The following is a 16,160-nucleotide window of genomic DNA, read 5'->3' as shown; positions in this document are numbered from 1 at the left end:
TGCATACGTTTGAGTTTCCTTATTTCCTTATATATATTTGTACAAGTTGTCTGCATTACAACTGGTTCCAGCGTTCAAAGCACTTGTACTTTAAAAGATGATTTCCTCACACTATCGCTTTCCTCTTACTTTTTATCCCTGGTATGCGATTGTGATGGCTCTGTGCATCTGTTTCATTTACATGAAACTGCTTTGCTTTTCACATGATTGATGTATAGTTTGTGGAATTTGTGCCCCGGAAGCTGCTAATGTATCTGATAATCATATTTTTTGGAGAAATGTTTTGTTCTTTTATGTTTTGTTTTCTTTGTATGTTATGAAACTGAGCACCAAAGGGCAAATGTTTGTACTTAATGATGATGACGATGATTGTCTTGGTAGTGCAAATGTTCAGCATTAATATTCAACATAAATTAAGAACTGATTTGAATGCTTGGCTTCAAAAGAAACAGATTTTCTTAATAGTGTTTTACTGAAAAGTGGAGAATTTTTTTTTTTTGCAAAAAGCACCTCTGTAATGTGTATTTGTTTTTGAATTGTCTAAATGTAATGTTATTTTCTGTATGTTTTTTTTTTACCTTGTTTATGTGGAAGAACAAAAAGGTGTGCATGTCCTAAGCAAACTAAAAAAAATGATGATGAACTCATTTAAAAAATAATATTTTAGAAAAAGAAATGTTTACAGCTATCCTAGCAGCTTTTTCAGGTTGTGAACATGCTTAAAATAACAATGATAATACTTTATCTTGATGTTTTTTGGGTTTATTTTATTTTGGTGGTGGCCAAAATCAAAATACCAGACTGGAGTCTTCAGAATGGTAATCCTCAATCCAGTGAGCAGTGTCAGGATGTCCAGCAGAGGCGGTGGGGAATGCTTTTAATTTTCAAGATATTTACTCATAAACCAAATTAGGAATCAGATAATATAAGACAGAAATTCTTCTGCAGTATAAATCATCTTTACATTTAGATAAATGCAAAGTCATTAAATACCCCCACTGAGAAGAATTTCTCATTTTACGCCTCAGTCGTACACAAGTGCACAAGTAAATGGTTTCATTTCAAGCTCTTTGTTTGCTGAAGAGAATAAGGATCAATCTATAAATCCAACTTCCCTTTGAAGGATTTGTTTGTATCGCTCAGCTCCTGTTGTGAGATGGTTTTAATCCCTCTGCATGCCTTCCTTTGAGCTAGACCTTTTCTTAATGTAATTCAATTTCCCAGATTGAAGATTCTCCCATTGATTTCATCCAGATCTGTGTTCTTTATTGCTCATTTGACCTCTTTGATTCATGTCAGCATAAAAATTCTCCTTGATTAAACTGTACTTGAGTTTGGTGTGAATCAATTTCGCGAATGAAGAATTCAAATGTTATCGTTTTGTATGCGTTTTATCGTCCACATTTACTGTTTCATAGCTCGGCCGTGTTGGGTATTATACCGGGCCTGTTTGATTAAACAGATGAGATTAGTCTTTGATTAAAACAGGTTTGATAACATTTTAATAGGCTTTGTTTCATGTGGATTACAGGGTAAGCTGCCTCAGGCATAATACCATTACTCACTGCTTCTGATAGATGCACTGTCACTCAAAAGACTCTCTGCGTCTGTGTGCGTTTCTTTTCTCTGTGGATATCCTACGTGCAGCGATGCATTTGTGCTATTCCTAATACACCGACCACCTCACATTAAACTCACTCTTTTCGCTTTCATCTTTGATAACTGCATGCACAGAATTCATTTCGCCTAAAAGCACCAGTCTCCTCTGCTTTTTCTTCTCCTTCTTTGTATTTTTCTTCCCTCTCATACATTTCTCTCTTCTCAGCATTAGTGTTGCACTAATTCAGGTGAGGGTCCCTGTGGAGTCATGTAGACGAAGGCATATAACACAGTGCTGCAAGTTAGAAAAACAAGATATAAAACTTCACCTTGTAAAAACCATCTGTAATATATAGATATTTTCCCATTTTATCAACTATCATTTTTTATCAAGTTCTGGCTTCTGTGTTTTACTAACAAGGTAGTTTGTGTGTGAGATTTTATGTTACTACACAGTTACTAACACATGAATCTGATAATGTGATGGTGGGTTATATGGACATGGTCCTGTATGTACGCTAAGATATCATAGGGTGATGTGTATGTAGTTTATAAAATTCAGCTGATTTGCTCTTTGGTCTTTTATTCAATCCTGTAGCTTTGCATTATTTTCATATCTTGTAGAGATTTGTTACTCAAAGATTGTTTTTTACAAAAAGAAGTTCAATATAAGCTTCTCCTTAAAATCTATATACATGTCTATTTTTCACAAGAATAACATCAATTTTCTTTGTACGTGTTTCATGCGTGGTGCATTGTTCGTAAGCAGACTGGTTCCTCTTAATTCCTGCCATCATGTTCGTCCAAACAGCTGTCCTTCTTCCCTTATGCTGGTTTTGTAGGAGGGTCCTTACGTGATGCTGAAGAAGAACTGGGAGCTTTATGAGGGCAACGACCAGTATGAGGGATACTGTGTGGACCTTGCCTCTGAGATTGCCAAACACATCGGAATTAAATACAAGATCTCCATTGTACCAGATGGGAAATATGGAGCGAGGGATCCAGAGACAAAGATATGGAATGGCATGGTTGGCGAGCTTGTGTACGGGGTAAGGATGGAAAAATTGCAGCATGCAAGGAATGCTTTGAATTTTGTTCTGGATTTTCTGTTAAGTATCAGAGTATGGCGTTTAAGTGAAATCACAATGACATTACAACAGCATCACAAATCACATCCTGTTATGGTGCACTTCGGTGCCTTTTGGCAAAAACTTCTATAATCTTTGCAGAGGTCGTATGAGCTGCAGAGACATTACATCATGCAATGACTGAGAAATTCTCAAAATGACTCCCTGCAGTATAGCAACTCTCACAAGCTCTGCATCTCCATAGTTGCCAAGTTAGCTTCCCACTGAGATGTAATGTCACGGCAGGTTCACTTATTTCTTGAGATTTTTGCCACGCTGGTTAATTATGCCATATACTCCCAGGCACAGTCTGAGATCTCACAATGCTGTCTGAATACAAACTTTATTTGCACACACAAGACAATGTCAGTCGTCGATTTGACGAAGAGTGAAAGCGGAGACGTTGCAGCAGAACACCGACAGAATTAATTACCCTCCAGAATCTGGAAGGTGACACAGCAGAACATTGACTAATCGGGTTTGATTTGCATCAAACACTCACAGTCCGTCCTGATAACTCTTCTTCCACACATAGAAAATACTGTACTGCACTTGTAGTCTTTGTCTTTTCTTTGTTGTACTTTACCCCCCCCGTCTTTGCTGTAATTTGTTTTATCCGTCCCTCTATTGTGCATTAGGTTGAGTGGGTATTTGATATCCTGTCCTCTCTGTTTTCTTTTCATATCACTTCTGTCCTCGTTCTTTTATATTTGCTGTTTACTTTTCTTGTGTTGCAGCATCTTTACTCTTTGTAGCAATGTGCTGCTATCGTAGGTTGTTTCACTTACCACTGTAACTATCATTTAGAATCATGCAATCATTCAGCAGTCTGTGTGCTGAATTAATGGTATTTCTGACTTTTCTTTGGATTTTGTAAATGTGTGTAAGTCTGTATGCACACTGCCTTTCATGTCTACTGTATGAAATACTCCTCTGTCGTTCTGGTATCCCATCACCCGCCTGCATTTCTTTCAACCCTCTGCTCTCCCACTTCTTCTCTCACCTTTGAGTCCAGTTCCCCTTTGCTTTGCTCATTGACAGTTTCTATTCATTATAGCTTGTTTGTTTTATATGCAGTTGATGCAAATTAACTGCAGTAAAAACATGAGAGTGAAGTGAAATCTCAGCCCCACCCCTCTCCTTTGCAGAAAGCAGAAATTGCTGTGGCCCCACTGACCATCACCCTGGTGAGAGAGGAGGTGATCGACTTCTCTAAGCCTTTCATGTCTCTGGGAATTTCAATCATGATCAAGAAGCCTCAGAAGTCTAAACCAGGTGTTTTCTCTTTCCTGGACCCACTGGCCTACGAGATCTGGATGTGCATAGTATTCGCTTACATTGGCGTCAGTGTTGTGCTGTTTTTGGTGAGTTATTGTTACATACTAGGTGTTAGAATTTGAGCTGGATCCCAGGACTGGACTAGAAAAGTTACTGAAGCCTTGGGTTAAGGGATGAAAGCGCATACAGTAGCTACAGAAGTTAGTTTTTATTGTAAGGTGCTTTTTTTACCACACAACTCATCATGACTCTTGATGTCTCTGAGTATATATTTTTTTATGTTTTATAGATTAGCCCTCAATAGCTAATGCATTTAAAAATTTAAGAAGTATGACAGTACTCCCTTTACACTCTCAGCTGAAATGGCATTTACAGTGTTGAAGACAGCTTCTAGGCAGGAAACCATTGGATACTTAGAGGCATCCTCTATGAACAGAAATATCATAATAGTGATGTATGTGAGACATTTAGATGCTCAATGTCAGATATTTAAGACAGCCCACTTCAGCATGCACAAGATCAGCATAAGCCCTGTGATACCAGATTGTCTGAATATTCAAGGAAACTGTTTTTCCTCTTTTATATAAATCAGAAATTCACTCTCCAAGGTTTTCCTTTTATCTGTTCTGAGATGTTAAACAGATGTCTCTCGCCGCTTGCTAGCTCAGTTTGCCTCTGAAAACACATTTCTATCATTTTGTATTAACTTCTGTGTGAATAGATTATAGCGCAACTTAAAAAATGCAACCCTACCCAACTAACTCTGTGACCTGTGGACTGATCTTAAACAACAAAAGAAAACAACTCTGGTCAAACTTGAAAATTTAAAGGTGCCAAAGGTGATGAAGACCAGGCAATGCTACTTGCTAGGAAATGGAGTCCACTAATAGCTGATAATCATTTTCAAAAATACACTTCAACAAAAACTTCTGCTGTTTAGTTGATAGAGGCCACCATGCTTTGCTGTAATGTTGCAAGCCCATAATCAGTGTTCATTCTCAGCCTCTGCATCTTTTTATTAGCACTACTTGTGCACTATATTATTATGAATTTATTAAAAATTCACAGAGTACACTTCAGCCCATGGGCTCATGGTGTCCTGGTCACCAAACATTTGAACATTTCAGAAAAGAAGCGCTCCCAGGCAAGAGCGATTCTTTACTGTAAGCTTTACAAGCAGCATTTGCACCTGGAAATAGCTAATGACATCAGATTTTAAAAGTGGATCAAGGTTTTTGTTTTTATTTATTCTTTTTGTTTGTTTGTTTATTATTACTATTATTATTATTATTATTATTATTATTATTATTATTATTATTAAAGAAGTTACAAAAATTATCTGGATTCAAATATGGCAGTAATGACAGTGTTAGTGAGACGGTAAGTTAAGGTTAGCCAACTTGTGAAACTTTAGCAAAACATAGTTAAGACTCTGGTAAGTCCAGCTCCCATACATACTCCCAGGGGTTGTCTTACTCATGAAGTAATTTGAAAATAACAGCTAACTAATCAGATAATGTTATCAAATGACTATAACCAAAGTCATGTAACAAAGTTACAGGTTACAGTTAACCTTAGCTTGCTAAAGTTCTGGAGTTAAAATTATTTGTGTACATATTAACTGACTAGCCAGTCAAATTACTTCACCAGCTATAGAGGAACGTGATCCATCACATCACACAGTACTGTGTATTTGCCAAAGTTTGATTTAAGGCCAAAAGAATATTCATTGCCTCTATATAAATAAAAAGCCTAATACATTTTTGTACTTTACAGTCACATGTGATAAAGTAGAAAACTGGAAACAAGAAAATGTTGTCTGATATATACTGTAGAGTCAACAATTGTGATTGTAGCTTGCAACCACAAATGTTCTTTTCTGATGACCAACGGCCCAAAAAGCTATTTTTTCCTTATTTTGCTGCTTTCCTTTTCAATGTTTCTCTTGTTTTTTTCTGCCACACAAAAATACTGCCACACAACTGTGTTACCTCAAATGGGTCTGTAACTTTGTCTACACTATTATTATTACTGAGCAATGCAGGGAAATGACGCCAAGCCAGCTACCTGTACTGTAATTTAGCTGCACACCATGTCTACTGTTTTTAGCTTTGTCAAGTCCAAGTTTACTCTGTTGCTATTATATTTATACGCAATATTTAGTATAGATTATATACACTGGTATTGCTGACTTACATCTCTGGTGATTCCTTTAGTGTTCTAATGTTGTGGAAGAGCATAATAACATTGGTGATAGTGCTGTCCGTGTCTCATTACCATGTGGTTAAAAAAGGGGATTTTGACCATTTCAGACCTTGGTAGTCCTGTAGTGTCTTTCTTGAAATTAAAATGAAAACATTTGTGTGCATATTCAAGTCCTTAACATGTTTCAATTTTTCATTTTAATGTTCCTATTCAGCTTTTCTTTTTCTTTAAAATTTTCTAACCACTTTTCTGCATATGCTATCTTAGGTGAGTCGCTTCAGTCCGTATGAGTGGCATGCAGAGGAACCAGAGGAGGGTGCCACGGAGCAGGGCCCCACTGACCAACCTCCAAATGAGTTTGGCATCTTTAACTCCCTGTGGTTCTCACTGGGAGCCTTCATGCAACAAGGCTGCGACATCTCACCACGGTGAGGGAGGGAAATGATCTGTGAGAGACAAACAGAGTGCATTTGTGTTTGCATGTGCGTCAGACTGAGCGAGATCATATTTAAGGCTGTGTACAGGGTGAGTGTGTGGGCTGGGGAGAGCATGTGTGCCTGTGTAACTGTCTGTAATGCTTGAGTGCTGTAGTATTAGACAGTGGTGATTCAGACTGTTGACAAAGTGAATCACCTCTTTTAGCACTTTTCTAGGTTTAACTGAGCTGGGCTGATACACTAAGGCACACACATGCAAACACAAAAACGTAGAAGTGTGAAGAAAACACCTGCATACAGTCCAGTGGTGATGTACATGTGGGTCTGTTATGGTGGAAGATTTAGCAGTTTGCTAGGTGTGTATGAATCTTTAATGCACCACAGAAGAGGCAGAGTCCAGCTATATTTTTAGAATATTTATAAGAATATGCCATTTTATTATTGATAACCTGAGAATGCAGTTTAGTGAAATATTCATTGCCAGCATCCTCAAGACCTTTAGGGAGCAAGTCTAAGGAGAGAAGGAGCAGCAGGGAGCACTTCACACTAAAACAAATGAAAGCAAAGCCTGATGAGTGATGAACGCAAGAAAAACATAGTGTGATCAGTCGAGTTTGGGAGAACAATAAAAAAAACTGTTATGTAAGCATTCACACGTATATGGAAATGGAAGCTTCACACTTTAGGAAGATAAAGTTATTGCTCAACTGAACATTATTCCACCTGCAACATGACATTACAACCCTTTCGTGTTACCTGAAATCGTTAAAACATGACGTTTATCTGCCTGTGGGAGAGTTACACTGTCCTTACATTTTTGGAGATTATCTTTATAGCTGCAATATGTCTTAATGGATTTAGTCTTCCAAGCACAAGACATCGAAAAGAATCCAGTCAGTAAGAACAACACAAATTAGAAGATCCCACATGCTGCAACCCAAGCAACGGTCCATTACCCATACTGGAATCCAGTGAGTGGATCCAGTCCTGGAGTGCTGTGTATATGTATTGATTTGGTACTAAGAGGTCAGGGATGCAACAATGACCTTAAATGTCACAATATGCACTGCAGGGGAAATTTACAGGCAGTCTTTTGCTGTTTTCTAACAAGCCGGGTCACTTCTGGATTTCGTGTCAGCTCTTTGCAGATGATATAGTTCTGTTGGCTTCATCAGTTGCTGGCCTCCAGCTCAAAGTGGGAATGAGAATTAGCTTCTCCAAATCCAAGCCCATGGTTCTCGACAGGAAAGGACTTAAAGTATCTGGGGTTTTGTTCCAAAGTGAGGAAGCGGAAGGTCGACAAACGGATTTGTGCAGCATCTGCATTGATGCAGATGCTGCACAAATCCATTGTGGTGAAGTGAGCTGAGCGTAAAACCAAAGTGTAAAACTACATTGCTACACTTAACTATAGTCGCAAGCTCTGAGTAATGACCAAAGGAGATCATGATTCCATGGGGCAGAAATTGGTTTCCTCTGAAGCATGGCTGGGCTCAGCCTTAGAGAAAGGGTGAGAAATCTAGTCATTCTAGAGCTGCTGCTCCCCCATGCCAGAAGGAGCAAGTTGAGATGGTTAGGGCATCTGATTAGGATGCCTCCTGGGCCTCCCCTAAGCAAGGTGTTCTGGGCATACTCGGTGGAGGGCCCACAGTATGCACAGGAAACTATGTCTCTCAGCTGGCTTGGGGACAGTTCCTCTGGATGAGATGAAGAAGGTGGTTGGGATAAACGAGGGATGGATGGATGGATGGATGGATGGATATACTTATACTTAAATATACTTAAAGAGGAAAGCTTTTCCTGATTTTACCTGAGTTTCAGATTCTGTTACCATTTTTTATTTCTTAAATTATTTCTTTTGCAGCACTTCAATTGTCTCTGGTGCTTGTTTTATTTTGCTCACTAATCATTTTACTTTGCTGCTCCTGCAAAGGACTTCATATCACAGATCTTGAAAAGTGGTATATGGCAAACTTTATCATTATTCGTTATTTTCTTCTTCTCAAGGACTATTCTGCTGTTTCTGAAATGAATTGACATCAAGAATCGCTCAGACATTTGTGCTGCATCTCCATTTGCATTTCTCTTTCAAAAAAAGAACAAAAGTTTCTTTTCATCCCCCCAAACTTCACTTTCATCCTCCTCCTCTTTTGCTCCTCTGCCCTTCTCTTGTGCTCTCGCATCCATCTCTTTCATACGCTCTCCTTTTCTCTCTCCACTTCCCGACACATGTCGTCTCCTTCTTCTCCCCACTTTACTGTGACTGACAGGCCAATTCTAGCCTTAGCACACAAAATGGAAAACACTCACATCGGCTGCGCGCACAACCACTCAGAGATGCACGGTCATACAAGTTGTGCACACGAATAAACAGACACTTTACAGACTTTGCTTTCCTTATACACACGCATGTAAAAGAACAAAACAGCCAGCGTACAGTTTCACAACAGTCCAACACACACATGTAGACCTTTCTGTCACTTGCAGGTCCTGAGTATAAGCTACAGCTGTCATATCAATAATGTGATACTTAACATGAAGCCAGTGTTCGTCACATAAATCACTACAGCCTGTCACTTCCAATATAGCACAACGTCTCCATAGGCCAGGATTACAGCGGCCGCAAATGCCAGATTATATTCTTACAGTAAGAAATGTGTTTAGTTTATCTTATGGATTTTTCAAACAAATCTTGGCAATTTAGGCTTAAGATTTTTCCTCATAGTAGCACCTCCTACAGTTACAGTTGATGAAGTAAATGCACTTTGATTTACACTGTATCAACATTTTAGTCTCACAGGATACACAAGGACGGGTACATTTGCTGTGTTTCTCCACTCTGATGGCATTTGGTTTTCAACCCCCTGTTTTTTTACACAGAAATGAGCTTTGGAGATGCATATCTCTTAATTGTAATATTGACAATATGGGGACATACCTGGTGTTTTCTAATAAGAAAGAAGAGGCCAAGGAGAGGTGAAAGCATTCAGTGAACAGGCGCGAGGTTAATGATGGAAGCACAAATGAAAACAAAAGTATATTAACTCTTGACCACACATGTTTAAATAGATAGCACTCAATGTTCCCAATGGCTTTGTCCATATATGTGGTGCTTTATATGGGCTCTTGCTGAAAACAGCGTGCTATATATAGTGAGTCAAGGGAGACAATGTATTGCTGCATGCTTACAAATAAGAGCAATGGTGTCTGTAAAAGACTTAACTTCTCTGAATCATGAGGCTTTGCGGTTTGGCAAATGTCATTCAGATTGGACCAATGTCATTCAAAATACAGCAGCAGAATTTTCAATGGACTCATATTTTGGCCAGTGGGTGTTAAGGGCTTAAAGTGACTTTTAGCGTTATGGGTGAGATTATTTATAATCAAAAACCTTTTACAGTCTTCCCAATCTTTTGCCCAACCTATGCATCTCGTGCTAAACCATGCATCCCTGCACCGTGATTAGCATCACACCCCTTTCTTACAGCAAACACTAAGGCTGCTGATTATAGCAAAGGAGTCTCAGTAAGGGGAGGAGAAATTTGCTATTGTCCCTCTTAATCTCTCTTCATGTGGCTCTAACGTGCTCTCCCGTATCTTTCTCCCAGTATTTCTTTTGTCATTGGGAGCCACGCTGAATGAAGCCAAATTTTACTGTTTTTAATGTGCCAATTTGGCTAGATAGCAGTGTCTGTGACTATAAAGCTTTTAAATTTAGGTTGTGTTCATGTAGTAGCATTATTCCACATGAAATCACGGTCAAAGAGTTTATTAGTCATCAGACTCATTGATGAAAAAATGAAATAAGCCCGGCGACCAGGCTTTTTGCCATAAAATCATGTGATGGATGAGCCTCTTTGACACTGTGCTCTGCAGAAATACTAGATCATGTCCTTAGAAAAGGAGACGTGTCCTGCATATCATAATGTCATATCACTTTTCTTTCTCCTCAGTTCATTTCCTTTAATCTCACATTCCCTTGTTCACCTTTGCAAGCAGGCAGAATCATAATGCTAACTCAAGTCACACCTGACAGCAGAAATGTGCTACAGCTACAGTGAAGACAAGGTATTTATGTATTATCATAACACAGACTGTAACCCCCCCCCCCTTTTTTTTTTTGCCGAGATGCCTTCAAGTTTCCTTGTATTGAAAATATCCAATAATCTTTTACTTTTATTACAAATTTAAGGATGTCTTATGCGTATGTTACCGTGATATCTATATGCAGTATCACATTCCCTCTATTAGCTGTTCAACCATATCAAAAAACAACAAAATGAACTAAATGATAATAAAGGCAAACATAACAGAATTTCTTGCAATGTTTGTACGAGAGATCAAATCCACCCATACGGAAAAGAAATAGTAAAAACTTATATGTGATTTACTCATGAAAGTGGCCACTTTCGCATTACTTTCACACATTGTTTTACTGGAGCAGGCCAGTTTCATTATATAATTTTTCAAGGGATCTTATATCTGTTTTCACACTTATATGCTTTTCATACAAGTTTCACACAAGACAGATACAAACTTTATAAGATTTATATATATCTTTTCCATATGGGCAAAGAGACTGTATATAAACAAAATTTGAAAAAGTATGTATATATGCATTATTTTTTAAGCTTTATGACTTCTTTGGGCAAGTAACCCTCTCTGTGACACAGTGGCTCCAGATAAATATGTTATGTAAAAATGATGAATTGAAAACAACCAGACAAACTGAAGAAAGTTCAATTTTGAGTATTGTCCACTGTAGGTAAAAACACTATGGTAGCATTGCTGGAGCTACGTCTTCTTTCAGACTTTACATGCTGTACTTCATTCTGTTATGTCTACAGTTACTTTATTTTCTCTGCAAATTATTTTGCTGAAGTCTTTGAAGAATCTAATTTCTTTATTGTTTTCCATCGTTTTTCATCATCCATATGTCTACTCTGACGATGGGACGCCTATTTTTTTGCTCAGGCTTTATCCTCACTTTCCTCCATCTTTCCAGTTGTATTGTCCCTGGCCAGTCAGCGGGGATCGGAATATCGAGGCTGACATTTACTGTGGAGTTGGGAATAAAGGAAAAGAGGCAGCCGCTGCAGGAAGAAATATTCTTTCTGACTGGTTGAATGCGTTCCTGTTTCTTCTATATGTTCATTTCAGTCTGTGTTCATCTGCTTTGCAGTTTGCCTCGTTGGTTGTTACAAGTGCATGGTTTCTTTTTTTTGCTTGGTGAACTATGCATCTCTCCTGCCCCGCATTATGTTTTGTCTTATTACATTTATGAACATCTGTACCCATGTGTCGATACTGGTTGTTTGACTCCGTATACTCTGTGTATTGACTGTGTATGTTGTAGTGAGCTGCCATAGTAAGTCCATTGGTATTCAGCGTGGGTCCCTCTCTCTGTGCTGCAGTCATCTCTGCAGTCTAGGAGACACAGTGTAACAACGCTCCTATTCAGCTCTCTTCTTTCTTTCTTTCTCTCTTTCTCTCTATCTATCTGTCCACCTATGGCCTCCCTACCTCTTTTTTTCTTTGATGCTCACTTTTGTAGTTGGCATTTATATAATGGAAACTGCTGTGCACGTGTGTGGTGGCGTGTCTACATGTTTATGACACTACTGACTACTTTATCTGAGCATCCCACGCAACCGACGCACCGACTTGTGTTTCTTTCACCTTTCCAGTCAAGCACAAGGTAATGGCTGCCATGAACATATTTATACACCCTCAAACACCTTGTCAGAGTGACCTTGATAGGGCATTAGCCCCACCCGCCTGTCATCTTTTAGCCCGGGCTTTTGGGTTTCTGATGATGGCGATTGGCTTGGTCATAACATAAAGGGTGGCAACAAAGTGATGGATGGTTAGGTGATAGTGCGGGACTTAAAAAAAATAAAAGAAAGAGATTAAATCATGGTGGAAATGTCTGTTCTCAGAATAAGAAAGACCAAGAGGGACTGCAGGGAAGCAAGAAAGAGGTAAAGGGATCGCCAGTGAACATCTCACAGGGATTAGATCTGTCTCTGTCAATAAGCATATGAAATTACAGCTTCCGTCTCTTGTGTGTACGTGTATTGAGGGGGGCTGTGCGAGTGTGTCTGCTGCTGTCTGGGCAGTTGTGCGCTTGAGTGTGTGTGGCTGCGTATAAATGTGTGTTTGTGAGTGTCATGTGCATTGAGCAAATGGCTGTGGGTGTGTTGAATAGTTAATGGTAGCAACAGATCCAGCTAATGGCATGACTAACTAACTGCACTGGGACACCGAAGCCTACTGAGTAATTAATGATTAGTCTCAAGGTCACTGATTAGAACCCAGTCACGCTGACAGACGACGTGTTTATGAATTTCACAAGTAATCCTTTTTATTTTATGAACAGTCTTTTCAAGGCTCCTCTCTCTAAGCAGCTCAGATCTTTTCTGCTTCACTTTTATAGTTCCTCTTATTGTCTCCTATTATGCCGTTCATTACCTGCCTGCAGCACCTACTGTTTAATCGATTAATTTGATTTTTTTTTTTTCATGTTCGCCTTGATGCCCTTTATTCTGCCTTCATCTGCTGTGGCGTCTTTGAGCCCGTTTCAATCATTTTGCCGATTTACTTTATGTCACACCTCTAGTCGTTCCCGGAAAAAGATGAAAGCAAGAAGAGACAAAGAAGAGAAAGGTTGTATTATATTATGCCTCCCACCTGCATTATTCAGCCTTTCTGTCTTTTATTGTGCCAAAAGCAAACATTTAAGCTTCACTTTCTTAAAACATCAGTCACACTGCCAGCAGACTTGATATTTGATGAAACTGGTCTCGCTTCCTCCCGTAACTTGAAGACAGCTTTGCTTTAGATGGTTTGGAGGTGTTTAAAGGAATCTTTGATGTTGACTGATCAAAGTGAAGTCAAGTGAGGTGACTTGTTGTAATTGTTGCTGAAATAACATTTAATGAGTAATTGATTATAGTTTTCAACTGATCTGCCTGACACTGATCTTCAATTGGTCTTATGGGAGTAAAAATAAAAACACACTCTAGATATTATGGGCACACCTGAAGCTCAAAATTGCAGTCTCTTCTGTCAGGCGATGAAATCCAGATGTATTGGATGCTAAACAAATTGCATAGCTCAGAAGGATTCGAGTGTTTGCGGGTGACAGTGTGAGTCCGTGTGAGAGGGAGTGAAGACGAACAGCATGCCATTAATCTTTCACACACTGGATTGGGGAGGCAATCTGTTGGCTATCATAGATGATACATGACCAGCTATAGAATGACTCGCCTGTTGCATACCAACACCGTGAAACCGCACACACAGGCAGCATCTCTCACACAGACGCGAAAAGAATCAAAGACACTGCTGTCAAAGATCAGCCGAGTGTACTGGCATGCACTCTGAGAACAGCTGAATTCATCCACACGTCCACATGAAAGCACATTTGTACACATGCCTGCTTGCACATATTGTCACACACGATTCCATCTAAATCAAGTGCCAGAGGGCAAACGTGTTCTCCAATAGGATGGTTTTCTATCAAGCTGCCTGAGATACAGAACCATTTTTAGTTCATTTTCAGAATAAAAGCAGTAACCTCGCCCCCAACATAGCATAAAAGAATGTGCCAAAGCGCATGTGCAGACTCAGTGAGCCGTTTAACTTTTACAGTGTTTCTGTCATTGTCACATCTGTATTAACAGCCCATTCAGCAAGAGGAAAACTGTGCATGGGAGTAGCTATAATTGTAAATCAGCCTTAAACACACTGAAAGGCTGCACAATCTGTGTCTCTTCCCAGTGTATTGTAATTAGTGTGAGAAGCTTTACTGTGAGGTTTAACGACTTTGCTTTATGTTACAGATTTGTAGGACTTCATTAAACGCTGAGCCTTATTTAAATGGGGAAGCCCATCTTTCCCTGGCTCTTCACTGTATTGCCGGGTTTTATCATTTAAAAAAAAGAAAATCCTCGCTAAGATCAAGTTTAGTCTGAATGTAAACAGAACAAAGGGAGATTGTTTGCAGCAGATGCTAGCCCAGTCTCAGCCCAGCAAATGACACGCCAAAGTTAAGGTATTAAAGTGAAAAAAAAATTAGTAAATTAGACTCTACTATAATGTCAGATTAACTTTGCTGGCTGTCCTGCACTGTGGTCCAACATTCTGTTTCCCCCCCCTATGAAACCTTTAATCTAGAAATAAAATGAATCAGATGTGATCATTTTAGATTCATGAACACTGAGGATGATTTATTCAAAGAACCTCACGGGTTTAATGTAAATAAAATTAATTAGAAAAATGATTGAATGCTCGAATTGAGCATTCTGCTGATAAAATAATGGACCTCGGAAATTCATCTGTCAACAACTACAGCTGAAAATGCTGCTTGGCGTTGATGGATGCAGTGTTTAGTTTAAGATGACAATTCTAATGCAAAAAGAAGAAGAAATATGTCCTCATCGTACCTTATTCCTCTCTCATCTAATGACACATGCATTTTAGGTCCTAGTACATGTTCATACTGTAGTACTGTTTAGACCAGGGGTGGGCAACTCCAGGCCTCGAGGGCCGGTGTCCCTGCAGGTTTTAGATGTGTCCTTGATCCAACACAGCTGATTTAAATGGCTAAATTAGCTCCTCAACATGTCCTGAAGTTCTCCAGAGGCCTGGTAACGAACGAATCATTTGATTCGGGTGTGTTGACCCAAGGTGAGATTTAAAACCTGCAGGACACCGGCCCTCGAGGCCTGGAATTGCCCACCCCTGGTTTAGACTGTGGTTTTAGATCACTGTTAGGTGATTGCTAGATCACACGATGATGCCATAACATGTGATATTGATAAGAACCTTCAGTGGGCTGTGATGAACCAGTGTGCCCGATTGTCTTGATTCCTCAACTCCTGATCGTGTAGGAGGAGTTGGTGGACAAAAAAAGAGATTTTGTTTGCTACAGTAAGATTGCATGTTATTAGGAATGCTACTAACATCTGCTTTAAAAAAAAAAGCAAGAGTGCTTGCTTACATGCTGGTCTAGTGCCTCTACAGGTCAGAAGCAGCAAGAGAAATTACACTCCCAGAAAACAAGTCAGTTTAACTGGTATAAAGAGTCCATTTTCAATGAAGGAGGTAGTGATTTAGACACATATCAAACAGACGATTTTCAGTTTGTATCCTATGTTTGGCAATTACTATTTTACTTCTTCTCTTTTGCATCTGTGGCTGTTTGCACTACTTTAGGGCAAGAACGTGGTTTAGGTTATATTAAATCTGAAAATTGTTGGAAAACAACAGTAGTTATATTTTAGCTTAAAATTTCTATTAAAGAGCCTGCGTATACGTTGCAAAAATAATTTTTGTTATTATCAACAGTGTTAATTTATGAAAGCTGTAGGCCGGAGCCTTTAATTTGATGTAATAAATTTGAGGAACCCGTATATTTTATGTTAGAGATGTGTTTTGCTGCAGTGTATTGTCATTCAGTATCTGCTCATACCAGCACCTGCGGTTGCCCCAAGAGGAGCTGTCAAATGAA

General features: G+C 39.1%; 1 protein-coding gene across 4 annotated transcripts in view; it reads left to right on the top strand.

Annotated features, from left to right (window-relative positions):
- Nucleotides 1-16,160, top strand: part of gria4a (glutamate receptor, ionotropic, AMPA 4a) — a 121,497-nt gene that overhangs the window by 85,288 nt on the left and 20,049 nt on the right. For all 4 annotated transcript variants that reach the window (XM_026193618.1, XM_026193617.1, XM_026193621.1 and 1 more), the window contains exons 11-13: nucleotides 2,442-2,648; nucleotides 3,875-4,090; nucleotides 6,477-6,637. In XM_026193618.1, the coding sequence (XP_026049403.1) occupies nucleotides 2,442-2,648; nucleotides 3,875-4,090; nucleotides 6,477-6,637 (584 nt within the window). The remainder of the gene's footprint in view (nucleotides 1-2,441; nucleotides 2,649-3,874; nucleotides 4,091-6,476; nucleotides 6,638-16,160) is intronic.

This window comes from Astatotilapia calliptera, chromosome 14 (assembly GCF_900246225.1).
Source record: "Astatotilapia calliptera chromosome 14, fAstCal1.2, whole genome shotgun sequence".
Taxonomy (NCBI): domain Eukaryota; kingdom Metazoa; phylum Chordata; class Actinopteri; order Cichliformes; family Cichlidae; genus Astatotilapia; species Astatotilapia calliptera.
The sequence above is the reverse complement of the archived record's forward strand: the minus strand, read 5'-3'. Positions and strand labels throughout refer to the sequence as shown.